The sequence below is a fragment of the Saccopteryx bilineata genome, chromosome 9 (genome assembly GCF_036850765.1).
Source record: "Saccopteryx bilineata isolate mSacBil1 chromosome 9, mSacBil1_pri_phased_curated, whole genome shotgun sequence".
In the NCBI taxonomy this organism is placed as follows: domain Eukaryota; kingdom Metazoa; phylum Chordata; class Mammalia; order Chiroptera; family Emballonuridae; genus Saccopteryx; species Saccopteryx bilineata.
In genome coordinates this window covers 32,516,528-32,543,202 of record NC_089498.1, presented here as the reverse complement: position 1 = coordinate 32,543,202, position 26,675 = coordinate 32,516,528, and the positions used below count along the sequence as shown (strand labels likewise).

The window sequence follows — 26,675 nt, the reverse complement described above, 5'->3', positions numbered from 1 at the left end:
GACTGATAGCTGTCAGGCAGGAGTAGGGTTGGGGGACTGGATGAAAAAGGTAAAGCAATTAAGCAAAAAACAAAAAAAACAAAACAAACAAACAAAAAAGAAACACCTAACAAAACAAACAAAACCCTCATAGACACAGATAACAGCATGGTGATTCCCAGAGGGAAAGATGGGGGGACATAGCAGAGGGTAACGGGGGGATAAATGGTGATGAAAGGAGACTTGACTTGGGGTGAACACACAATACATTATACAGATCATATATTATAGAGTTGTGCACCTGCACCCTGTGAAATTTATTAACCAATGTCACACCAATAAATTCAATTTAAAAAATTACTAAGAAATGTATTTAGAATGAATCTAAGACCAGAAGGCCAACAGTGAATACAGTTATATGCATTTCTGAGCTGGCAGAAAAAAAAAATATATATCTAACCCCCAGCATGGAAGGGTGAACTGAGATCCCTGGGCATGGATCAGGCAGGTTTGTGTTTAAACCTGGGAAGACACAATGAAGGACCATCTGAAACTCTCATGTTCCCACAGGCCTGTTGCTGGTAGAAAATGAACCCATTCCCTAAGAGAATGGGTTCTACATAATGTGCAGGTAGATCTGTCTCCCCTGAGAGAAGTTTGCTCTTATTTCAAAGAAGGGCAAAGAGTAAACTTTGGAGACAAGGATAAAATACCTGCTTTTATTTCACAGATTTCCCAATCCACAGCTAAACCCTCGGTACAGATGGCTTTTTTTCAGCATCCTAGAAAGGCATAATATTCCCAGGTAAGGGGGACCCTTCCTCTATCAGGGGTCTCCAAACTTATTACACAGGGGCCAGTTCACTGTCCCTCAGACCATTGGAGGGCTGCCAAATACAGTGGTCCTCTCACTGACCACCAATGAAAGAGGTGCCCCTTCCAGAAGTGCAGTGGGGACTGGATAAATGGCCTCAGGGGGCTGCATTGCGGCCCGCGGGCCGTAGTTTGGGGACACCTGCATTCCTTCCGCCTCCACCCTATGCTCCTACACTCACCCACAGATGCTACCCCTTCTCCCAGACAATAGAGCTCTACCGAGTCTTCTCTCCAGGCCCCTGCTTCTCCCATGCCCAGGTGCATGGGAAATACATGCATCATCATCATCTCAATCGCCCCTGCTCCTGGTTTTCACAATCTTCAGGTATTAATCACTGCAACCAGACTAATTTTCCTAAAATGCTAATCTGGTCATGTCATTCCCCAATTTATAACCCTCTGTCACCTGTAGAATAAGGTGCAACTCACCAAAGTAGTTTTTACGGTTATTCATCTTTAGCCTTTGGCTATTTCTCTAATGTTATTCGTTTTTCTTATATCACAGCTATATTCAATTATTCTCAGTTCCTGAGACACACAATCCTCTTTCTTGCCTCTAGAAGTTGGATCATGTTCTTCCCACTGCTTGGAGAATTCTCTGTCCTCCCTCCTACCTTCACATTGCCTACCTCTACCCATCAACCAGGCAGGAGTCCTCCTGGGAATGACTTCCTTGGTCTTCTCAACGTCTCCATGTGCCCACAGTTCCCTGTTATAGTGCTTACCTACCATTTACCAGTCTGTGTCTCCTGCAGACTGGATGTCCTGGCACAGAGTAGCTGCTTGATAGATATCCCTGCATAAGTAAACAAATGAGACCCAATTTTTCAGCCTAAGAAGAATGTTTTCTTGCCCAGTGGCCTAAGTTGAGGCTCTATCTTCATCTGATTCAAACCATGCAATGCAATAGGAATCACCAGCATTTCCAATGACACACCCATAAATGGGAACATATAGACTTGCATCAAAGGGCCTCGTGTCCTCCATCCCCCCATTACACCTACAGAGACAGGCCAGATGCCTGGGGGCAGTGTTCCCAGTGGCCCAGTGCTACATCAAAGCTTCACTCATGTATGACCCCTTTGGAAGCCAGGGTTAGTTCCAAGCTAGAAAAAGAAATAAAGGGGGGTTCTTTACTCACTCCTTCTTCTCTTCAGAAAACCCTTTAGTGTCTTCTTTCTGTCTCTATCCAGTTTCTGCCTCGATCCTCTTCAAAACCAAGGCTGAAAGTCTGACCGCCAAAGGGCCAATCCCTTCCCCGTGCTCCCCTGCACCCTGCACCTTCACAGCCCTTATCGACCGAGTCAGCTGTGGCCTCCTTGCTGAGACAAATCAGCAGTGATATCTCTTAATTACACCAAAGTTGGCCTTTTCTGCGTTCACTTTTGTTCCTTGTGGCTCCTTTTGAACAGGATTGTCAGCAGAGACACCAACAAAGAATGTGATGGATGAAGCAAGACAGTGGCTTCCCTTGCCTGGTGAAGAAAGCCTTTTTCTGCTGTCAACACGTGGTCTACTTGTTAAACTGAGACATGACCTCTGGCCTTGACTCAATGCACAAACACGCACATCATATAAATGTTTATGAGGTTAACCTCATTTCTCCATGCTTCACAGAGAATTTTATCTCTCCCTTCATTGTTTTCCAGGTAGAATCAGGACTGTTGTCACTGAATTTGTCAGCCCCAGGAGACTAACTCAAGGGGTTTTTGTGCAAAGGGGGACAGATGTGGCAGAGCTGAAAAAGCAAAGGTGTAAAGTCTGCTTCTAATTTGCACTTGGCTGTGTGACAAGTTACTTAATGTGATGCAAGGTGCAGAGTAGTCAAAAAAGGACCCCTGAAGCTCACTCTGGACAAGAAACTGGCTAAAAACTGGCATGAATGGGTGGCTAAGTAACTGGAGTTTCCACTCAAGCATTGCTCCCCATGAGGCCAATGTATCCTTGACACCAACCAGCATCATATTCCATGGGCCCCAAGGTCAGTGGTATGCTGGAGTCAGATCCTACTACCCATTGTTAAATATTCAATAACTTTGCAAATCAGTAGCTTGACATTGGCCACTGTGGGAGTATTTATATCAAAGAAAGTGATAGACACTACAAGTCAAGACTCTCCTTGCCCCTAAGAGCCAGGTTCCCATCATACTCCTGCCCAAGGCATCTGTTTTGAGCACCTCAAATCTCAAACAGCTCCTACAAATCTGGGCACCTGCACTTAGGCTGCCAGACACTCCAGGAGTTTGATTATTCATCCACAGACAAGGCTGTATTTGAGACAACTAAGGAGGATGAACCATGGGAGTAGAATGCCTCTCTTGGCAAACTTACGATGTGTTCAGCTGTCTACCCAGTCCCTAGTACACCTGTCTGTGCAATGATGAGAAATGGGGAGCAGTGCTTCTAATTTTTAGCTGATACTTTGCTTATATGCATCCTTCTTTCCAATAAAGCCTACTCCTTAACGCATGTAATGTACTATTTTGAAATCCATTTGGAGTCCCAGTGTATGACAGGTGGCAATGCAAAAGGAACTCAACTTACACAACAACTCAATTTGTATCACAAGTAGGCCATCTTGCACGGTGCCCTAGCCTCCGTTTTAGCAATAGTACAGTGGGAATATATTATTGGTTTCTGAGACTATGCGTACTAGTCAAATGACAATTCACGTGAGCACACTATGCAAACAACAAAGACCCATGGAAACTAAACATTCACGTATGTTATGGTGCAGAGATCTTTGATTTGAAGAGTTCTTGTTTTCATATCAGCATTGCCACTCTCTTGGGGAAGTTGCTTAATTTCTCTCAATTCAGGTTTCCTATTTGAGAAATGGGTGTAAGAACTTTACTGGGTTGTTGTAAGAACTGAACAGAACAGTAGAGATAGCCATGTTTGCAAAGGATCCCATCTCTCTTTAGATGTTGAAGGTTTTAGTTGAATTTGAGAATTCTTCAACTCTCTTACTTCAAGGGTGCTACTTCAAGCTGAAATGCCAAGTCTTTTAATGTTAACAAATAATTAAATATAAATTCAGTCTGGGGCTAAATACATATAATAATAAAGCCTTGGGAAACTTTCAAATTGAAAACTGAAAGGGTGATAAACTCAGGGCTAAAAATATTGCTTCCTCCATAGACTCAGATGCCTTTACTTGCTAGATATATATCCTGGAGGTCAGTTTTGCATATATATGTATTTGGTAAAGAACCAAAACAACTCAATTCTGTTTTATTCTTAATTAAACTTTGTGAAAAAAGGGCAACAATTGCTAATGATGAATATAAGCTTTTATTAGACTTAGTCAAGATGGGTTAGAATTCATTCTGTTCCATTATGAATAAAAATAGAAGTTGTGATTTTTTAATTTAAGGAGATTTATAATATCATTGTATGTGTTAGCAAATCCAGAAATATAGGAGCTTGATTTCTTTCTTTCCCTCTGCCTCTCCTTCATTCTCTTTCTCTCTCCTCTCTCTCTCCACACACACACGCGCGCACACACACACACGCACACTCGTGTGTGCACAAACACACACACGCACACATACACACACATGCACACACGCACACACACATGCACACATGCACACACACACGCACACACACACACATGTGTGCACAAACACACACACGCACACATACACACACATGCACACACGCACACACACACGCACACATACACACACATGCACACACGCACACACATGCACACATACACACACATGCACACACACACGCACACACATGTGTGCACAAACACACACACGCACACATACACACACATGCACACACGCACACACATGCACACATACACACACATGCACACACACACACGCACACACATGTGTGCACAAACACACACAAAATCCATCAACATTAAACTCAGCACAGTCTGCTAAGGATATTTCTATGACCTGACCTAATAGTTGCCTGCCAAGCAATTTATCTGGTAGCCCCACTGCCATTGTGGAAAATTAAAATTTACAGAAAACATCTAGGCTGATCATATGATGGTCTGTTAATTTCATTTTAATAAAAAACCAGGCTATGATCACTTTAATTAATCAGTAACCAGTGAATGCCTTATCCAACCGGCCATAGGCCTGGTTAGAATTCCAGTCAAAGAATATTTGAGCCCTATTGTGTGTTAGGCACTGTACTGAATCGTTATACTTGATGAATTATAGTTAATGGAAGGATAAGAAAAATATATTAAAAAAACCCTAAATTGCTGCTCAAAACGTGTCATGTCATCAAAGAAATATAAACATGTATAAAAGAGATAAAACAAAAGTTCCACAGTGGAGACTATCAGAAGTAAGCTCTGGCACAGCACTGCCCAAGAGAAATATAATGCAAATGACATAATTTTTCATTTTATGTTGGCTATATTAAAGAAAAAGGAAAAAAGAAACACATGAGATTAATATTAATTATGCCAACATATACAAAGTATTTTTATTTCAACATGACATCTATATAAGAATTATTAATGAGATATTTTTTGTATTTTTGTTTTACTAAATTTTTGAAATCCTGTATATATATTAATCACACTTACACCTCAATTTGGACATTATATTTTCAGCAAAAATATTTTATCTGTATTTAGATTAGGATTTACATTTGAAAAGTTAGATTCAGGCTCTAAGTTGTTCCAATAATTGGATCAAGTAATAGTTTAAGTTAAATTTAAATTAGAGGAAGTTAAATAAAAGTGTATAAATCTAGTTTCTCATTGCACTAGCCCCAATTCACATGCTCACTAGCCACCTGCAGTTAGTGGCTACCATACTGAGCACTGTAGACATGGAACTTCCGTCAATGATACAAATGGCCAGCCTTGGAATGTCAATAGGGCAACCCCTGCAGATTGAGTAGGAAGAGGGCATGCCCAGAGAAGAGGGAAAAGTTCAAAATCATGGAAATAGGAAAGGCATATGTACCATTTGGGTTGCTGAATGCAGAAATATATGCTGCTGTTCATCTCTCAAATGTTGAGCTTCTGGATGTTAGATTCCCTGTATTCAAATTTTTCTCCTGCACACTAGCTAGCCAATGGTAAGTTTTAGTTATTGAATAAAACTGCTAACTGTTTTAAAAGGGGGCACTTATACAGATGTAACTTTCTCAGAAGAGGCGTGTAGTTAGATTTGAATAGGAGCTATGAAGCAATGGATTTTAAAAGAGGTGGAGGGCTGTGGTGATTCCACAAAACAAACCAGGCAAAAGAATGGAGCAAAAGTTCTGCCTGCATTTCTGTAGTAGGGTGGGGTGGAGCGGTGCTGAGGATCATGAGTTGATTTCTGGGGGGCTTCTGGAGGTACAGCTTGTGTCCCCCTGCAAATGATTAGTAGCTAGAGTAAAACAAGTTTAATTCTTATACCATTAGATGCCTTAGCACCTATTTGCATAAGTGGGTATAAATGAGAGGTATGCAGTACTTGGATGTGGGGAGACCTGTAATAAACATATATCCTGAAATCTGAGGAATAGTTAGCAACTGCCATAAAACACCCTTATGTATGACTGACATTCATGACACCATCAAAGCCGAGTCCTGGTTGAGTGGTTTTCATGACTTGGTCTAATGTTGATTCTTGATCTATGTTGATTCTTTACAAAGAGCATATGGTCCAATTACATATTTCTTCCATTCTGCATTAAAGATGTCCTTCTAAAGACCCATTCTACCAATTTATAGGGGATATAAAAAAAGGATTTTCAGTAAAATGTACTTTCATTGGTTTTGATGAAAAGGGTTTGTGATGAAAGAATCTCTAATAAGCATTTCATAAATGACTTGTCTTTCAAACTTGATATAAAACGGAATAAAATACGTCTCCCAAGACCTTCTTGCTTCCTCACAGATTTAAAGTCCCCCTGCTCTCAATCAATCGGGTCCAAGAACTCAAAATTCTCTAAAGATGCAATCAAATATTTATCAGTGAAAGTTGGTAAAACTGAGAAATTATTTATAGCTCAAATTTTAAGACAGTCACAGTGTGAAGGGGGAACAAAAAGTGTGGGCTGGGAGTGACCCACTTCTCGCCAGGGCACACACTCCAGCTCCTCCCTGCTGTCTGGGAAGGAAATCACAGGTTTGAGGAAGTATGTGCATGACTGGGTGTTTATCCTCTTTTCAGAAACATTCAGAGAGAAGATGGAAAAGCAATCCCCAAATTCTAGTAATTTAGCTACTAACCAACCAATTTATTTGGCAGATAGATGAATTATGCATCTGACTGTGTCTAATTCCTGCAGCTGCCTGCATAGCCTTTCTGTGAATATACAGTTCTACACGGTGCTACCCTTCACTGGGAAAACCCCCCACCAAGGACCGATTCCCCACAGCACCTGGCTTTTGATGTCTTTACCTTTTTTTTTTTTAGCAAAGGGCCTACTTTATTTAAAGGAATTCAGGTTGTGTTAAAACATGACCAAAAGACAAAAGGAAAGAAACAGATACTTAGTTTCCATTCATTCTCTTGTCTTAAAGTAGGAAACAAAAAAAGCACTTTTGTGCCAGCATGCCAACTCTTGTGTTGTTTATGATAATTTTATATTTAGCTAAACTTAATTTTTTTCCAGCATTGTATGATGAAACTCCTAAACCTGCAGGAAAGTAGAAAGAAGTTGACAGTGGCCCACCATTCTCCCATCACCTAGATTCTACCTGTAACAATTTACTACACCTGGTGTTTAATGGGCTTTATTGGGATTATACTTGTTTTATCATACATCTATTCATTGATCCATCACCCTTCAGCCCAAATTATTCTTTGGTGTATTTCAAAGAATTAGGCTTAACTTGAATGCTGTTCTAAGAGAACAGTTGTCAGCACGGCCACTTCACTGCAAGGAAGAGAACTCTCAGGCTGCACTCGGCAGCCCGGAGCAAACTGGTTGAGAACACAGACTGAGCTCTCACAGGGCTGTCACAGAGCTGGTCTCTGCTGTGTGGGGACTGTGCGACTTCAGACAGTTTTTTCCCGCCCCCAGAGCTTCAGTGCTCTCACTTGGCATTTTGGAAGATAATCTCCACGGGGTTGCTATTACGAGAATTCAACATAATAGATGAAAAATGCTTACGATTTACAGTACTGGACAAATAAGGAATTTGTGATGATTTTCTCTGCTCTGTAATCTTAGGAGATCAAGGGCTCTGTCTGTTTCCCTTTGTCATTAAATCCCCAGCCTCTAGCACAGAGCCTTGTAAATAGCAGATACGAAATGTATGCTTGTTGACATGAATTAGGTTGAATTTCAGAGATTTTCCCTCCTGGGACGCAGCAAGTACTCATTAATGGATAGAAGCAAGTAGAGTTGGCCTCAAAGACATGAGACGCAATAAAGGCACTTCAGGAAACAGGGTGGGAGCAGAGGGTAAGACAAAGAGAAAACCTAGCTTGCAAAGAAAAAGTTTCGACATCGAGTTTAATGATATGGAGCAGAAGTGCCCCGACGTGTCCCTCGGACCTCACCTTTGCAGTGCCCGCCACAGACACCCAGCTGCCAGACGGCTTGCTGCCTGTAGGCTCTCCCCCAGGCCCCAGAAGGCTGTTGTGCCTGTGTACAGAGCACAGGGCAGGCGGAAGGCACTGAAGACTTCACACCTCTCGGGCTGGTCCTCAACCAACAACTGGTGGGCTGGAATATATCTATATACCCCAGGCTCCTTCCCTGTGGAGTGGATCACCCTGACCGTGAGCTTCACACCATTTCCTAGTGTTTTGCCATGGATTAGAATCTGGTCCTTCAGAGTGGTCGCTGTCTTGATAAACAGGCTTCCCAAGCAGCTGCTTCCCTTCCCTGTCTCCCTGCATCACTCCCTTACCAGTGTTCTCTCTGTGTGCTAAGTAAACTACCTGCATTTGAAATCTTGTCTCAAAACACTCAACGTAAAGCGTCCTTATACTTTTGTAACCCCGGAATCTCTTCAAATGGCATTCTAGACTGAAGTCTGATTTAGAGCTGCCCTGGTTCAGGCAGTCTGGGTGGGTGGGGCTAACATGTGGAGGCCTGAGTATCCCCTCCTTGGTCTCCCTTCCCTTTTCCCTTCCTCCCCTGCACTCGCGGAAGACACCTAGAAGCTCACACAGTTCTGCGGAGCAATGCTTGTCCGCTACTGATGGAGCTGACGATGATAAAAGATATAAAGAAAAGAATAAGATGAATGAATAAAAGCAAGAAAGCACAAAAAGAAAAATATGTTCTTTCAAAGGCATAAAGAGCAGGGGAAAATGAGTAGTTTTTGGAAGGCGGTACAGTTATTCTACAAAAACCATCTGGAGTTTTGGGAGGCTTTCACACATTACAATGATACTAGACTATCACATTTAGAAAAACAATGGCCTTGTAGAGAATCCAGCTTGAGAGCCCATGTGGGCAGTACATGCAGCACCAAGGAGAGATGGATTTTCAGCTTGGAAACAAAATTCTGTTAAGAAACAATGCCAAAAGATGACCTCTAGTAAGCTGTGCACTTATTGACCCTCCTATACATCTCAAGGAAAGAGGCTTACAGAGATTATTCATATAGTCTCAAAGAGATGAACGTGGGCAAGAAGGAAGCTTTAAGATATTCACATAATTTACTGTTCGTATCTGGACATTTTAAGAGAGAAGGTGGTGCTAATAGTAATTCTGCCAGGACAACCAATTTTTCAAGCAACTGAGATATATGATCACCCTTGTTATAAGCTAATTAAGGGACCTGAAACTCCAATATTGCAAGTATGATCTATTAGTGGTAGACAGGAGAAGTGAAGATACTTCAGGTCAGACCTCCATAAAATGAGTGAGCAGCAGAACCACCTGACAGGCATGTCCAGACGGATTCCTGGCCTCCTGACAAGAGTTTCTGGCTCAGTGGTTCTGAGTGGGACCCGAGAATATGCATTTCCAGTGTGTGGCCAGGTGATATTGCTGCTGTTGGTTCATAGCCTTGAAGTAGAACCAGTTTAGATCAGTGGTTTTCATTCATGGCTGCACATCAGAATTACATGAGATCTTTTAAAAATAAAAAAGAGTGATACTTTGTCCTCAGTCCCTGACCAACTGACTCAATTTCTGCGGGCGGCGAATGGCATCCATACTGTAACTGTGGGAGGTGAGTGGGATGTGCAGTGATGGCTGAGAACAGCAGGCTTAAAGAACAGGATACAGCTTGTGTCTTGGAAACTGTCTTGGGGCAAAGCCTTGTAGACATGAAGCCTCTGGTCCCTTGGCAACTGCCATTCTTGGTTTCAGGAAAAATGACACAAAATCATCATAGTGGCTAGGGCTGTCCCAAGGGGCAGGGCTCCTCAGCCCCACCTGTGTTCACTGGGAACAGCTCTGCTTCCTTTTGCATCATAGCCTGCACCCCTGGCAAGGTTTTGCTTAAAGAAATACATCTGACACAGTGGTAGTTTAAAATTGTAAATATGGTGATAATGAGGACATTGGATGATCAATGCTTCTCATTTCTAATAGAAGCAAGGTTCTAATAGTCTCAGTCACCCTCGCATCTCCTCCAGATCACTATGAAAGCCTCTTCTTAGCCCATCTATTTGTGTTCCTGGTCCCTACCACTCAACTTTGTTCCCACAAATCATTCCCGACAGGACAGCCAGAAGGATCTTTCGAAACACACACACACACACACACACACACACACACACACACACACACACGGAAGAGTTTGCAGTGGTTTCTTACTGCAAGGACGATAAAATCCCTACATCTTGGCATGACCTGCAGGATTTCAATTCTTACCTCCCTTCTTGGCTCACTGCACTGTAGCCAACCAGGCACTGTGCTCCGAAAGTACACCCCACTCTTTCCCATCTCCGGGCCTTTTTGCATATAGTTCTCTCTGCCAAGACTGCAGTTCACCCAGACCTCCCCAAGGCATCCCTCTCTTGTCCTTCCAGTCTCCACTCAAATGTCGGTCACTCCGCCTGGCCTTTCCCAGTGACTGTGTGGAGATTCCTTCCTTCCCCTACTCCCTGGTCCTGCCATTTACTCTTTTTTCACATCACCCCGTTTCTGTGTTTCCCAGCCCTTGTCGTCCTCTGCAGTTATTTCTTGTTTATATATTCACTCATTGAAGTATCTGTCTCCTCACCAGGATGCACGCTCTGCCACTACAGGGGCTTGTACGCTTGTCCACATCTCAGGAGTCCAGCATATAACAGGTGCTCCTTATTTATCTAATGAATGAATAAATACGCCAATAGCCCCACTCCTCGAGGTCATCCATCCAAATCCAACTAAGCACTACTGTTCAAATTTCAAGTTCATCAAAAGATACAAACTGGTGAAAATTTGATTCTCCGGGTTGCCTCCTCTCTGGGGGGAGACTATTGACCAGGCAGCCTCAGGATTTCTGTCGGCCTAACAGTGACTGTTTCTTCCTGGGAAAGCTGTGGCTTTGATTCATGCACCAGTGCTTTCTAGATCTGGTTAGCATGATTTAGCTTCTTTGATCCGGTTCTTTTGATCTTAGTTTTTAGAAAGCTGCCCCAGTGCTGCTCCTGGAGTAACACATCTGGAAACTAGGATCTAGCAGGGGTCCCCAAACATTTTACACAGGGGGCCAGTTCACTGTCCCTCAGACTGTTGGAGGGACATACAGTGCTCCTCTCACTGACCACCAATGAAAGAAGTGCCCCTTCCAGAAGTGTGGCGGGGGGCCAGATAAATGGCCTCAGGGGGCCGTAGTTTGGGGATGCCTGAGATTCTAAATTAAAAGACCACATATCATCGTATTGCTACAGTAAGGAAACTCATCTGGACGGCTGCCTCGACATCCTCTACAGCAGCGATGAGTCTGTTTCTTAACCAACAGCATCCTTCTGACACAACTTCAGTATCATTATCTACCGTGCAGATCTCCAAATCATGATACTCAAAGCTGTTATTTGCAAATTCCTTTTTTGTTGTTGTACAATCAGATTTTGATTTTTTTTTTAATTTTTGCAAAATAGTTTTCCCTTTTATCACAGAGAGCTGGTCACTGAGATCGTCAGCTTGCCTTATGTAAGCTTCTCTATTAATTAAAACATGTTTTTGTCATTTGTCTTTGTCTGACTTACCTTGCCAACATCTCTTGGGAAAGGTTGTCTCTGGTTCTCTGGAATTAAAATGGGAGATACCACAATGGACCTCTTTTGTCTTGGGACAGGAGAAGTTCTTGCAAATTTAAATATATCCTAAAAGAGAAAAAAACAAAAATCAATTGACACCAAGAAGAGGATGTATCGGTCTGTTCTGAGATGTAGCTCCTTGCCGGTGAACACATACAGCTGTTGGGGCCCTTAATTTTATTCTACCAAACCTCAGTAGCATTAGCAAGTACATCCTTAAACTTGTATTAAAGCTGACATTGTGATTCACAATGACTGTCATTAAGCTATTTGATCTCCTTTCCTGAATCATCTGTGCACATGGCAGTCTTTATTTATACATCTTTTAGTACTGTGTATCTCCTCTCTGCTCTTTATCTGCCTAGTGAGAAGGTCACACACCTGGTCACAAGCCCACAGAACCTGCCAGGTGTAGCAGTGACTCTCCTCGTGGCTAACTGCAAGGTCCTGACACAGATGTTTGCGGATGAGGTGCCAGCCATCACACAGTTCCAGGCTGTCAAGCATTCTGGACACTTGTCGCCACTGTTTTTAAGGACCATTTGTTCATATTATTAGTGGGAGGACTGTTGTAATGAACTCCCCGTGCTGTGTGCCCCAAACTTCAGTCATTGGAACAGCGTTGTCAGGATGTCTGCCCACCTGCAACTCACCTTTTTAATGAAATAAATGTGTGCAAAAACCCCTTTATGTCAATATTTTAAATAAAGTACCAGTATTGATTTTTTACAAAATGTAGAAAAATGTGAAAATAAACATACTGGAGACCAAATGATGCTACTAAATTTGAGCTAGGAGCTCTGGGGGGGGGGAGCTCCTTATTTAAAAAGGGAAATAGGCAAGGGCTAGAGGGGTGTCTCTGTTGTTAGCACCAAGCTGAAACTCTCCTGACCTGATCAGAGGCCTGAGCGAGAACTGGAAATAGAATAGCATCTTCAGTATGTACACCAATCTCATTCAATGCCACATATTCACTAAAAGTCTCACATGTATCATCAAAAGTAAGCATCTCGAGCTTTGAACAACTGGTTCCTATCAAACTCATGTGTCAAATGATATTTAAATATAATCATTGACACATGTCCCATAAAAGTATGTGTATGTATACACATATATAACATGTACACATACATTTATGTATACACATATGCAAACATATACCTATATACACATATCATAGTTTTGAATGAAAACCTACATAAAAAAAGTCAAACAGAAAATAAGCTCAGCTAAGATTATGGAAGTTTCTATAATCTTTTTCTTGATTTTGTCGGGACTGTAAACTGACGGTAGTCTGGTGGTAGGCAGGCGGGCACTATTTATCTGTTGAGACCCTCACAAATGCACATACACTTTGCTGTAATTTTACTCCTAGGAACACATACAAATATTAAATCCAAAAGAGGAATAAAACTATGCGGGAAGATGTTCAGTGAGACATCACTTACAAAGGGCAAAATAGCAAACATCCTAAATGTACGACCACAGGACTTGGGTTCATGAGAGGGAGATTCTCTTAAGCACTTTCCAGTAAGCCAGTGTGAAGACCATGTCTTTACCACATTATCATCATTTGACTGCTGCCACAATTACCACCACACAGTACTAATACATATAATAGTCGTCATTTATTAAGTGTGTTGGGCAATGTGCTAGGTAGGCACTTTACATGTGTCTGTTTTAATATGTGCAATACACTTCCCACGTAAACCTTAGCGTTCCTAAACCACTGAAGAACATCAAGTTTGGAGTGGTTATATTAGTTGCTCCAACTCACCTGGCTAGAGAGGGAGTATATGAAATAAAATATGTAGGAAAATATAGAATACCATATTGGACACCTTCTATTTTATATAAACTATATTGCACATTGAAAAGAATATTCCAAATCTCAGTGAATGAGCCTAAATAAAACACTGTTTGGAAGATCAAAGTGTTAATATTCAAGCCAATATAGAAAACTAGACTGTGTATATGCAAAAGACGGTGAGAATAAAGAGTAAGAAGGGTTAAAACAATAACAATAACTCAACTACCAATAATGTATATAACCCAACCTAACCAAGCCAAAAACAGTATAGAGAATATGGCACAGACAATGGGAAGGCAATGAAAAAACAGGGTGGGTTATATTCATAAACACTGACATGTAGTATCTATGAAGAAAGATTCTGTTGCATTGTTAGAGGATGGAAAAAGAAAAGAAAATATATAACATATGTTTAACCCTCTGAGTAGTGAGCTTTTTTTCATGCTTGCTGATCCCCAGGCGTGAGCTTTTTTCCAAAAAGTGAAATTAGTTCCAGTTACAGTTTTATTAACTTAAAATCATGTTTGTTTAATAACTAATTTATGGAAACAAGAAGAACATACATTTGCTTTTTTTAAATGTTGCCTTACACATGTACAATCGTACTCTGGATGGTCAGTAAGCACAAGGATGTATGTGAATGTTCGTACTATTCAAAGGGTTAATATATGATACTCATTTACAATGAAAAAATCTTGATGGCCAGATGAGAGAATGTCTGAGGGAGAAAGCGCTTTGAAAAATACAAATATTAGGGATTTGTTACTCAGCTCTGTAACAGAGCAACATAGGTTTTAGTTCATTATGACAATACAGGAGGTCCTTGGGTTATGACAGTCTCAACATACAATGTTTTGAGTTTACGATGCTCGCTCCCATAAACACTTTAAAATCTTGAGACATTGAGTGTTTCGACTTACACCGTTAGCACTGTACTTCTGAATGCCATAGGCGAACTAGTTTTGTTGTGCGTGGCAGAAGGATACTCAGTAACGCAGCATATGAGCGAGGGAGTTCATCCCCCATACATTTACCTACGCCATTTTGGACTGTTAAAAGCGCAAGTGTTCCATTTGTATTGCTTTGTTTGGTGGCTTTTGGCCATTATCATGGCTCCTAAACAAAAATCAGAGTCTTCAGATGGCAGTACTTCAAAGAAGAGGAAAGCCATCACAATGGAAGTGAAATTAGACATTGTAAAGAGATCGGAAAAAAGAAAATCAGCGATGAACATTGGTAGGCTTTAGCCGCTCTACAGTAGCAACAATTATCAAGGATAAAGACTGTAACCTAGAGCATGTGGAGGGATCAGTCCCTATAAAATCGACTGTGATTACTAAACAGCCAAGTGGCATAATGATTGAGATGGAAAGACTGCTAGTTTTGTGGCTGGAAGACCAGCATCAGCTACATATACCAGTTAGTCTAATGTTGGTTCAGGACAAGGGTAAGCGATTGATTGTTTGAGCAATAAAAAGTGTAAAGGGAGGAGGAAGAGAAGAGCTTGTGGCTAGCAGGGGTTGGTTCATGCATTTCAAATCTTGTGCCAACTTGCATAAGCTTAAGGTGCAGGATGAAGCTGTTAGTGGCGATGAGAAAGCAGCAAGCAAATTTCCTAATAGGTTGGCTGAATTAATTAAATAAGGGGGATACTGTGCTGGACAAGTGTTTAATGTTGACAAGACAGGCCTTTTTTGGAAGCATATGCCTAACAGGGCCTACATCGCCAAGGAGGAGAAGACAGCACCAGGCCACAAAGCTGGCAAGGAGAGACTGACTTTGCTTCCTGGGGGAATGCTGTAGGTAACTTCAAACTCAAGCCTCAATTGGTGTACCAATCAGAGAATCCAAGAGCACTACAGGTCATTTGGAAGGGTCAACTGCTTGTCATCTGGAGGTCTAACAAGAAGGCATGGGTGATGCTTAGATTTTTGAGGAGTGATTTTCCAGCCATTCTGTGCCAGCGGTGAACGATCACTGTGTTACCAAGCAGCTACCTTCTAACGTATTGTTAAGTGCTGGACAATGCCACTGGTCACCCTGCTCACTTGAGTGACTTTAACTCTAATGCCAAGGTGGTTTACCTTCCACCTAATACCACTGCCCTTTTACAGCCCATGGACCAAGGTGTCATTGCCTCTTTCAAGGCCTACCACCTCCAGAGGACATTTGTTACAGCCCTTAATGCAACTGAGAAGGACAAGAACTTGACACTCAAAGACTTTTGGAAGTCTTATAACATTTACAATGCTACACAAAACATTGTTTTTGCCTGGGATGAAGTGAGACAAACACACTTAAATGGTGTGTGGAGAAAAACTATGTACCCAGTTTGTGTATGTCTTCCATGGCTTTGAGGAGTCAGTGGAGGCTGTAACAGAGAAGATTGTTGCCATGGGTAAACAGCTTCATTCGGAGGTGGAGGCTGAGGAAGTCACAGAGCTACTGGCATCACATGGAGAGGAGCTGTCTGCTGAGGACCTCATTCAGCTAGAGAAGCAGCTGATTGAAGAAGAAGGGAGAGAAATCCCAGCACCCAAGAGATTTACTACCAAGAGTTTGAAAGAAGGTTTTTCTATTGTAGAGGATGGATTGGCAAAATTTCAGGCTGAGGACCCCAGTGATGACAGATTCCATAAGGTCTACAGAGCTGTTTGGATGCCTTGCAATGAATGCTATAGGCAGATTTGGAAGATAAGAAGTCATGAACCTTTCAGACTAGCCTGGAACAATTCCTTAAGAAGGTAGAGAGGCCTGCAACAGATCCTGTACCCTCTACATCAGTTGCTTCTTGAGATGAAATACCTGTAGTACAGGCAGAATCATCTCCAGTGTCTTCTGCATGTTCCTTAGGCAATCCTGATTCACCTGACCCCGTATCTCCAGCACTTTCTGCAGGTTCCCTGTCTCTCCAGCTTCCTCCTCCCAATATATCACTCCCACCTTGCAATGACCCTTCCAGTGTGCAAGCCAACCACAGGGATAAAGGTAAGGAATTTTTTACACTAATTTTTTCTGTTACACTCATTTTTCTGTTACTCATTTTTCTATTATTACATTTTTCTTCTACTATATAGTGCACAGTATAGTATATGTATGTCCTTTTCCTTTTTCTGTGGCTTAGTTGTGTTTTTATGTTCTAGATCATGATTTTACAACTGTGTTAAGATAGGCAAGTGACTTAGGCTAGGGTGCATTTTGACTTACACCAAAATTCGGGTTACGTCACTGTTGTAGGAACGAAACTGTGTCATAACCTGAGGGTCCCCTGTATATGTGGAAACATATCTAAAGTAATGAAAAGCACACTGCATTGTCAATAGCAAACTTTCCATTATTTGTAGTAATGGGCTTGTTGTATTTGCAAGCCTTCTGTCCTCATGAGTGCCCAGAGTGGCCAGATCCCAGGGTCCCCATCCCTATTTGTGTTGTATGCCCAGCTCAACAGCTAGCTAAGCCTGAAGCTGCCAGTCCACTTCTCTGACTCTCACAGCACCCCAGAAACTTGGCAACATGCACAGCTGTGTCAGCCCCTGGGTCTGACATACCTCAAAATAGAGAAAGGAGGCTTAGAGTCTCTGAATGGGAGTAGCCTCTGGACGGGAGGGGGTGCGAGGCAGAGGGACCGACTGTGGAGATGCCTGCATGTGCACAGGACTCTGAGCCACCGTGGTCGGCTGCGCCAAGACATCCTTTTTCTCCCAACTCTTAACTTTTTGCCTTATGTGGTAGGAACCTCAATAAATATTTGTCTATGACTGTGTTTCTGTCTGTGATTCCATTTCTGTATTTGTCTATAATTTTTGTGTAAAATTCTAACTATACATTTGTTGACAAAAGTGTACCTATATATTTGCCACTGGGTCCACATTTGAGTGGATCTGGACTGAGTTTTCCTGTGTGCTCTGAAGCCATGTGCTTCTGTGGGATTAGAACCATTAAGAAGCCATAGCATCTGATTTGAGTGACAATCATATACAATATGCATATCTATCTAGGCACATGTGTGTGTAACCATGTTTATGTTCAACTCTATGTGTGTGTTTGTATCTATCACCCTATTGTGTGAAGCCTCTGAATGCACCAGACTGTGGCCGTAACCTCAAGGAAAGACAAGATGAAAGCACTGGGGATAAAAAGATTGTGACCAATTCCAGAGATATTTATAGATGATGAGATAAAATGTGAAAAAGATCAGAACACAAGGGTAGAGGAGAGGCTGTGTTAGGATTCCCTGCCTTCTGGTGTTACCACTACCAAGATAGTGGCCAAAGAGGAAAGAAAGCAGTTTAGGGCACAGATTCGAGGTGGCAGAGACTTCTTGACTTCATGGGACCATCGTACATCCAACAGAGACTTCTAGAGGGTGTATAAAGAGTTGCATTCAGAAGAGAGGATGAGCCAGGGGAACATGTCACAGTCACCTAAATACAAAAGGATTTGGATGTGATGGGAAAGCTGACAGCACTGAGATTATGTGAAGATGGAAAAAGGAGAAACTCATTCAGTGGGTTTCTAAAAGGCCAGCAAAGGCCACAGGAAGGTTAGCTGGCAAAAAGGAGAAAACACAGGAGGACTAAGAGACGAGAATTTCAAAAAAGAAAGGAGTGCATGGCCATATCACACAGTGCAGATGTCCTTTCCAACAAGCTGGCCACTCTAAGGAGGCTTAGGGCTTGATATGAACAGATAATTGAGGATTTGAGGAAGAACGGTGTTAAGGGTATGTTAGGGTGGAATGTCAGAGGAACCAATGAGAAGTGAGGACTTTGCTACAGAAGGAATGAGAATAAATGAGAAGAAGTTTGTCAGTTACAGTGGAGACCAGGCCAGGTAGTAGGCTTGCAGAGGAAGGGGTCAGAGGAAGGAAGCTGTAGCTCAGGGTGAATAAAGATGCCTAAAGACGCTGAATGGATATGGGTGCCCAAAGGAGGTGGGAAGGGAGTGGATCAGCTGCACACATGGCCTGAGAAAGGAGGGTGAAATCCACTTTCCTTGAGGAGGACAGACAGAGGTTTAAGGGGAATTTCTCATCTGTACAAGAGCATCATTTTCTGTGCTCATGGTTATCAGAAGGAAATGAGAAATAGTGCATGGAAGTGGTCTGTGCTCTCCAAAGAACAGCACAAAAGTGAAGGATGGGCCTTATTAATACCAGAACAGCAGAGGTAAAGAAATGAAGACATGCCCCTCAGTCCCTCTTAAGAGTGAGTAATTCAGCTGTGGGTGGCGGAAGGCCAGATTTTAAAGAGATACACCTGGACACACAGCCACCTAAAGATTTCCATAGTCACTAGATGCATGCACACTGACGTCTAAATTCATACAACAAACACACAGAATCCATTTGATAAGGTGACACAAATGTACTGTCACACACACTCATGAATAGATTGACACACAGTAGACTCATATTACACCTTCTCTCTCTCTCTCTCTCTCTCTCTCTCACACACACACACACACACACACACATACACACATACACACACACATATAAGGAATACATAGGAGACTGGATAATTGGCCCTGTGCCTCCCATGGAACCTTCTCTACACCCTGCAGTCACTGGACAATGGTCCATCAGCGGCTTTGGACCTGGAACAGCCTGAGGCCTGCAGCAGCCTCATCCAATGGGGCATAAGTCAGAGGGGCAGAACTGTGTCCTCAGGGCGACCCACTCGCGCTGCACTCTGTTAGGGGAGAATCATCACCCTTACATAAACATTCCTGTCTCTGGAGGCTGACCAGGGCCTTTAACTTTCTGTCACAGGGTATTTGGGTTTACAATCTCATTTGTTTTCCTGTGTCTCAGTCTCAGGAGAAATTAGCAGCACATAAAAAGCAAGGTTCATGATACCTGGGGGGTGTCATATCACACAATCCCAAAGAGCACACACATCAGAAATAAAGGGGAGACCCCTGCAACGGCGAGGGATGGGGCGGGGCTGAGGGTGGGAGTAGAAGGCAGGGCTCAGGTGAAGGAGGTGAAAAAAAGAAAGAAAAACATGAAATGGGTTCATATTCATTCATTCATTTCTTCATTTATTTATTTCTTCAAAAACTACCTACAGATCACTTCCTCCCTGCCAGGAGTCATTCTAGGCACCTGAGAGTACCCGGAAGGGACAGGGCCCCTGTCCTCAGGTAGCTCCATAGAAGGAAGAGAAGACAGTGAACACAGGAAGAGTAACACAAGGTCCAGGAGAACAAACAAACAGGGAGAGGGCTGAGGACTGAATGCACGCATGCTGACACTGTAGGTGGGAGACCAGCCAAATGGCCCCCTGGGAAGGTGGCTTGGAGGATGTAGGAGGGAGGGAGCCATGTGGGCATGGGAGGAGGGACTCCCAGGCAGTGGGGTCACAGCCTGGCATGTGTGAACTGCAGGAAGGCAGCTCAGGGGCTGAGTGCTGTGTGTTTGGGGGCAAGGAGGGGGCAGGAAACAGGCCAGTGGCCCGGAAAAGCAGTTCTAATAGTGGACGTCCAGTTGTATAGACCACAAAGAGGACTCTGATATGAGATATGAGTCATAGGAAGATTTTAAACCGAGGAATGACATGAGCCCCTCACAAAAAATATTTCTACCTCCTGCTGACTGCTCTGTGGGGAGTAGACTTAAGGTGAAAGTGAGGACATGGTTGTTTGTTGGGTATTTTCCTTTTCCCAACCCTGTCTTCACAGGGCACTGAGGTGCTCTCCTAGAAAGCAAGTTTGAGCATTTGATTTTGGGAAAGAAAAGGAGAGTTGGGGTCAATATTCTCTGTCTGAGCTTCTCTACCATACTTCATTTCCCAAAATATTTTTATTGCATATTTAGGTATAACTTAAGTACCATTAAATTCACCCATTTTATGTGTGTATTGCAATGATTATCAAGAAACTTATAAAACTGTGCAATTGTCACCACAAACTAATGTGAGACCATTTGCATCATCCCCAACAGCCGCCTCGTGCCCACGTGCAGTCACTTTCCTGCTCGAAGCCCAGCCACTGGCATCCACGAATCTACTCTCTGTACCATTTGCTTTCTCAGGACATCTCATACAACAAAAGCACAACCTGTTTCCACAGTATTTTTTATGGGCTCTGGCTCTATGTCATAGTTGATGTAAAGATTGTGAAGAAGAAGGGAAGCAGCTGACATCCAGTGACTGGTCAGGGGTGTGGAAAGGCCAGCCCCTGGCCTGCAGGTGGGACCACACTCACGGGGTATCCAGAGTCCCTGCTGTCCAGGGTGGCTGAGCCCTCCGTTGTAAGGGCAGTCCATTACCCCAATCAGCCTCCTCCACTGCTCACCCTGCTGCCCTCCCTCCCCAATGAACCTCCTTCACACAGATCTCTGAGCCGCAGGGCTTGTTCTCAGGGAACCCGTTACAACACCCATCAAGGCAAAGTCCCCAGAGTAAAGACACTGTGGGCAGGGGGCTCCACGAGTGAAGGGGGATGGAAAGTTTGGTCCAGATTGGAGCCCACACCCCATGTTTCGGCTGCCACTGTTCACTCCCACCCCACCACACCCAGGTGAGGATTTAGACGTCTTCTAGGGGGTCAGTCCGAGAAAGCAGTGAGATCTGAGAGGAAGAATCCTGCTCGCTTCACACCAGACACAAACCAGAAAGCCACTTAGACCTGTCTGCCACCCACTGGGGGTCTTCATCAGCCAAATGCAGACAAGCAAGACCTGGCCAGAGAACTCACATGTCTTCCTTCCCCTCCCTTTGTCCTCCTAGTTTCTGTCTTTGCATCAGGTAATAAACGAGAGGGGGAAACGGAAACAGCTCTACAAAGAATCGCAAGTGTCTGCCTTTGTTCTCTCTCCCTTATTTTTATAACCTGTGCACAAAATTATGTGTGAAGAGGGGATATTTTTACAAGGCAAAACACTGCAGAAACTGGACTCATTCCTAGTCTGGCTGAAGCAGGCAGTGAAGGGAGAACTGTGCCTGGTGAGACGCATGTAGTCAGCCCGGGCAGACTGCTGACAGTCCAGTAGATCATGATAAGAAGGTCAGATGTGCTGCCCAGGAAGCTGGGAGCCTCTACTGGTTCCAAGCAACAGTGTGATGCTTTGTGTTTGAATTCCATGTCTGTTGGAAGAATCCTGAGAATTATTCCTTTGAAGAGTCTGAAGCTTGTGTCCCAAGACACACAGACTATTTCTTTCTCATCTTTATGCTTCTAAAATTTACCTTGGCATCCTGGTCCTGGATTCACTGAATCTGCCATAAGAAATACTGCCATTTAATGAGTAATTATTACCTCTCAGCCATCATCGAGGCACACTGTGATGCTATCTTATATTATTAATCCATTAAACAACTGGCAGGTAGAATCATCATGCCTATTTTCTTGAGGTTCAAAGATAAGAGACTCATCCAAAGCTCTTAAGTGAGAGATGGGAACCCAGGCATCTGTGACCCCAGAACCTTTGCTCTAAGCAGGATGCTATTTACCTCCACAGGGCTGCTGCTGGCGACCCCCTTTACAATGAGGTCTGTGCCCGGAGAGAGTTCCTTAGTCCTGGTTACTAAAGTGTAACTGGAGAACCACAGCTCTAACATGGGCACAGATAGATGGCGAATCTCAATCAGCCTCTGGCTAAAAGGAGCAGCTACTTCCTCTACTGTGGGGGTGACAGCTTAATTGTCTGCAAATTTCTGCAAATGAAACTGCAGAAATCAATCTCCAATTTATTCCATTCTTTTTTTTTTTTTTTTTTTACACAGAGACAGAGAAAGTCAGAGAGAGGGATAGATAGGGATAGACAGACAGGAATGGAGAGAGATGAGAAGCATCAATCATTAGTTTTTCATTGCGACACCTTAGTTGTTCATTGATTGCTTTTTCATATGTGCCTTGACGGTGGGGCTACAGCAGACTGAGTAACCCTTTGCTTGTGCCAGCGACCTTGGGTCTTAGCTGGTGAGCTTTGCTCAAACCAGATGAACCCACGCTCAAGCTGGTGACCTCGGGGGTCTCGAACCTGGGTCCTCTGCATCCTACTCCAATGCTCTATCCACTGCGCCACTGCCTTGTCAGGCTAATTTATTCCATTCTTATAGTTGATCTCATTGTGCTGAAAGTTGCTAGGAGGAGGGTTCTTGTGCCATTCAGTTAAATGCACCATGCAGCCAGTTTTGCTGTACCTGAAGCAAGATTTAAAGTTTGCTTTATTACCTTCTGGGGCTGGAGCTTGCCTACTTAAGAAAGAAACAGTTAACAAACACCAAATTCCCTGAAGCAAATTTAGGAGGTTGGAGAGCCAAGATACTAAGCTTGCTTCATTTCCAGCTGTCAATTTTCCCAGTATTCTGGAGACTGAATGTCAGCCGAGCTGAGTCATCTGCTGTCGGTTTACTGGACAGAGCTGTGCTGAAAATAAAATAAGGTGATGTGGAAATTGTCTGTCAGTCCTGCATATCATTTCATAGTATGAAAGCCGTTGTTATGGAGCCAATTTTAAAGGTGGGGCAGGGGAATTTGATGGCTGGTGGATTCACAGGGTGGAGGAAGCCAGTTTTGCTATTATAAACTATGTCACACATGCTAGTCAAGGGCTGCTGGTATGCAACTAAAAAAAGAAATGGGTGCATAGATTCCCCATACAGGTGTGCTTTTCTAGAAGTGATTCAGATAGAGTGGGTGGCAAAGAGATGCAACGGACAAAAGCTACAGGAACTGTCAATAAGGAAGTAAGACCACCCACCACTGGATTTATGGCTTAAAACCAGTAGAGACTAGCTCAATCCAACAGAGCAAATACTTTCACCTAATGGTAACCCCTAGCTTCATTATATGCTCATTGTAATATATTAGCATACTGAACAACACACCCTGTGCTACCATATAAGAAATGGAAAGCTCACAGAACAACTCGAAATGGCCAACGGAGCTCCTCTAAGAAATCTCCACCCTTTTCCTGGGAAGACCCTGAGTATTCTTCCCCTTGTAGAATACCCCCCCACCGATTAAATGAACCTCAAGAAAGGGAGCAGATTCTGCTAAAGGGGGGTGGCTCTGTCTGTGGAGTAGACCATACTCTGTCTCATGCTTCACTAATAAACTCACTCTCATTTTATTTGTTTTTAATTGAATATATTGAGGTGACACCGGTCATATGGTCATATAGGTTTCAAGTGTATACTGAAATCTATATATGTGATCTGTACATTGCATTGTGTACCCACTGCCCGAAGTCAAATCATCTTCCATTAAAATATTTTTGTCCCACCTTCCTCTTTTCCACCCCTTACTCCCTTCCCGTTAGTAGCCACCATACTGTTGCCTGTGTCTATGAGTTTCTTTCCGTTTAAATCCTATGCTGGCCTAAATTTGAATTCTTTAGTGTGTGAAGCCAAGAACCCACATTGGGATGCTGACCCTCAGGTCCCTGATCACCAGTGATATCAGAAACAATTTCCCCAATAATTATAGTCATCTACCAGTGACTTTGGGAGTGATCAATCTGAAAACAAGAAACCTCGCAACGGAAGGTCCAATAGGGGAGCATCTGAACGATTAAAACTGAGGAAGTAATAACCCAGTGTAACGGATATGACAGCCATTTCTGTTATGTAGTATATGTTTAGGGTGGAAAAGAAATGCCTTTGGCCGACTTAGTCAGTGGGAGAACAGGATTCATTCAGGAGTTTACAGTTTGAGTGGTGACACTAACAGTTCTCTGCCCTGCATCTGGAGAAGTATTTTCAAACACCCCTTTGCCCTCACTAACACCACCTTTGCTTCCCCTAATCAAGAGATCAAACCTCCAATGTTATCAAGGCCCAGAGGGCTCGCAGACTTGGCTCTCAATAATATTTCTGTCGTCAGGTGCCTTCATTGTCCTGCTGGCTTTGCTTCAGAAACAGGGGCCCCCTCAGGATTCTCAGGTTGCAGATGCTTAGATGAGGGCTTTTCGCCTGTAATGCCCTTCTTCATCCCTCCCCTCTGGTGCCTGGTTGGCCCCCAACTCATCCTTCTAATATAAGCTCAAGTGCCATTTTTAGAGGTCTTCAGTCTCCTTTGCCATGGAGAGTGCTGGCAGCCTGCCCTCGGCAGCCCTCACCTCAGCGTCTGATTACACATTCAGCCTGTGTCACTAGTTTATCGATGTCTGGCACAGGCTACCAGCCCCAAGAGGACAGGTGAAAAGTCTTTCTGCCCTGCTCCTGTGTCCTTGGTACCTAGCGCAAGGTCAAGCATCAGCAGGTCTTCAAACATATTTTAAATATATTATCAGATAAAAATGATCAAGTGAATGTAAGGGTATTGTAAGAATTAGGATAATCCAGGGAATGGGCTTAGCATAGTGCCTAGTTCAGTGTATTTGCTCCAGAGTTGTATCTAACAATTAAGTGAACAGAATGTCTATAATTGCCTTTTGATTTCCTCCTCAATAGAGATAGCTTGTATGTATAACAATATAGCTGCCATGCTCAGTTTGGGTTCTTTCATCCTAAGGCACTCCATGCTTTGTGAAATAACTAAATCTATAAAAAATTATAGGTGCCTGACCAGGTGGTGGCGCAGTGGATGGAGCGTCGGACTGGGATGTGGAGGACCCAGGTCCAAGACCCTGAGGTTGCCAGCCTGAGCGCGGGCTCATCTGGTTTGAGCAAAGCTCACCAGCTTGGACCCAAGGTCGCTGGCTCGAGCAAGGGGTTACTCAGCCTGCTGTGGCCCCACAGTCAGGGCACATGTGAAGGAGCAATCGATGAACTGGGGTGTCGCAACGAAAAACTAATGATTGATGCTTCTCATCTCTCTCCGTTTATGTCTGTCTGTCCCTATCTATCCCTCTCTTTGACTCTCTCTCTGTCTCTATAAAAAAATTTTTTTATAAAATTTATCCTGTTGAAACAAAACAAACCTTTCAAAACTGAAAGCTTTTCTGAAAGAAAAGGTTTGTTGAACCATATGCTAGCCAGAAAAGGATCAGCTTCTGGGGCGTGAAGTCTAGACCAGCAGCAGCAGCAGTAGGCAGAGAAAGCAACATGTCCGCTGTCCTGGAGTTGACAGGTGTTTTCTATGCATTATAATTTGGGGAAGAAAGATGTAAGTTGTTTGGAAATAATTTACATTGGCTACAGATAAGAGGGGCAGGAAAAGGTAAAGCAGGGACAGAGGACAGCTCTATGATAGGTGCAGAGCCTGTAAGTAAGAAATATTTACTACTTTTTTTTTTTTGTAATTTTTCCGAAGTGAGAAGGTGGGGGTGGAGGCAGATAGACTGACTCCTGCATGCACCCAACCAGGATCCACCTGGCATGCCCACCAGGGGGCGATGCTCTGCCCATCTGGGGCATTGCTCCACTGCAATCAGAGCCATTCTAGTGCCTGAGGCAGAGGCCATGGAGCCATCCTCAGCATCTGGGCCAATTTTGCTCCACTGGAACCTTGGCTGAGGGAGGGGAAGAGAGAGACAGAGAGAAAGGAGAAGGGGAAGTATGGAGAAGCAGATGGGTACTTCTCCTGTGTGCCTTGGCTGGGAATCGAACCCGGAACTTCCATACGCTGGGCCGATGCTCTACCACTGAGCCAACAGTCCAGGGCCGAAATGTTTACCACTTTTGATTGGTTACAGGCAACAGTCCTGAATGTTCACACAAATCCAGGATGTGGTGGCCTAGTGGCCAGCTAATAGATGCCTGGAGGTTGATTCAAAGCTCCAACATACATTCAGGAATATGAGTGGTCTTCTGTTGGTTGGCTCACTAGATATTAACTGGTTAACCGTTCTTGTCTCTTTCTCTCACTCTCCAGCTGCTGTCATTCAATTTAGAATGTCTCAGAAGTTTTCTCTGGTCAACCCCTTGGACCACTCATAGAAGACCATTGCTTTCTGGAAGAAATAGCAATTGAGCTAAGAC

The 26,675-nt window shown here is 43.4% G+C and overlaps 1 protein-coding gene across 1 annotated transcript in view; it reads right to left on the bottom strand.

The window, feature by feature from the left end:
• CDH13 (cadherin 13) overlaps nucleotides 1–26,675 on the bottom strand; it is a 1,138,640-nt gene that overhangs the window by 632,480 nt on the left and 479,485 nt on the right. Inside the window, exon 4 of the mRNA XM_066242281.1 lies at nucleotides 11,943–12,059. Coding sequence (XP_066098378.1) covers nucleotides 11,943–12,059 — 117 coding nt within the window. The remainder of the gene's footprint in view (nucleotides 1–11,942; nucleotides 12,060–26,675) is intronic.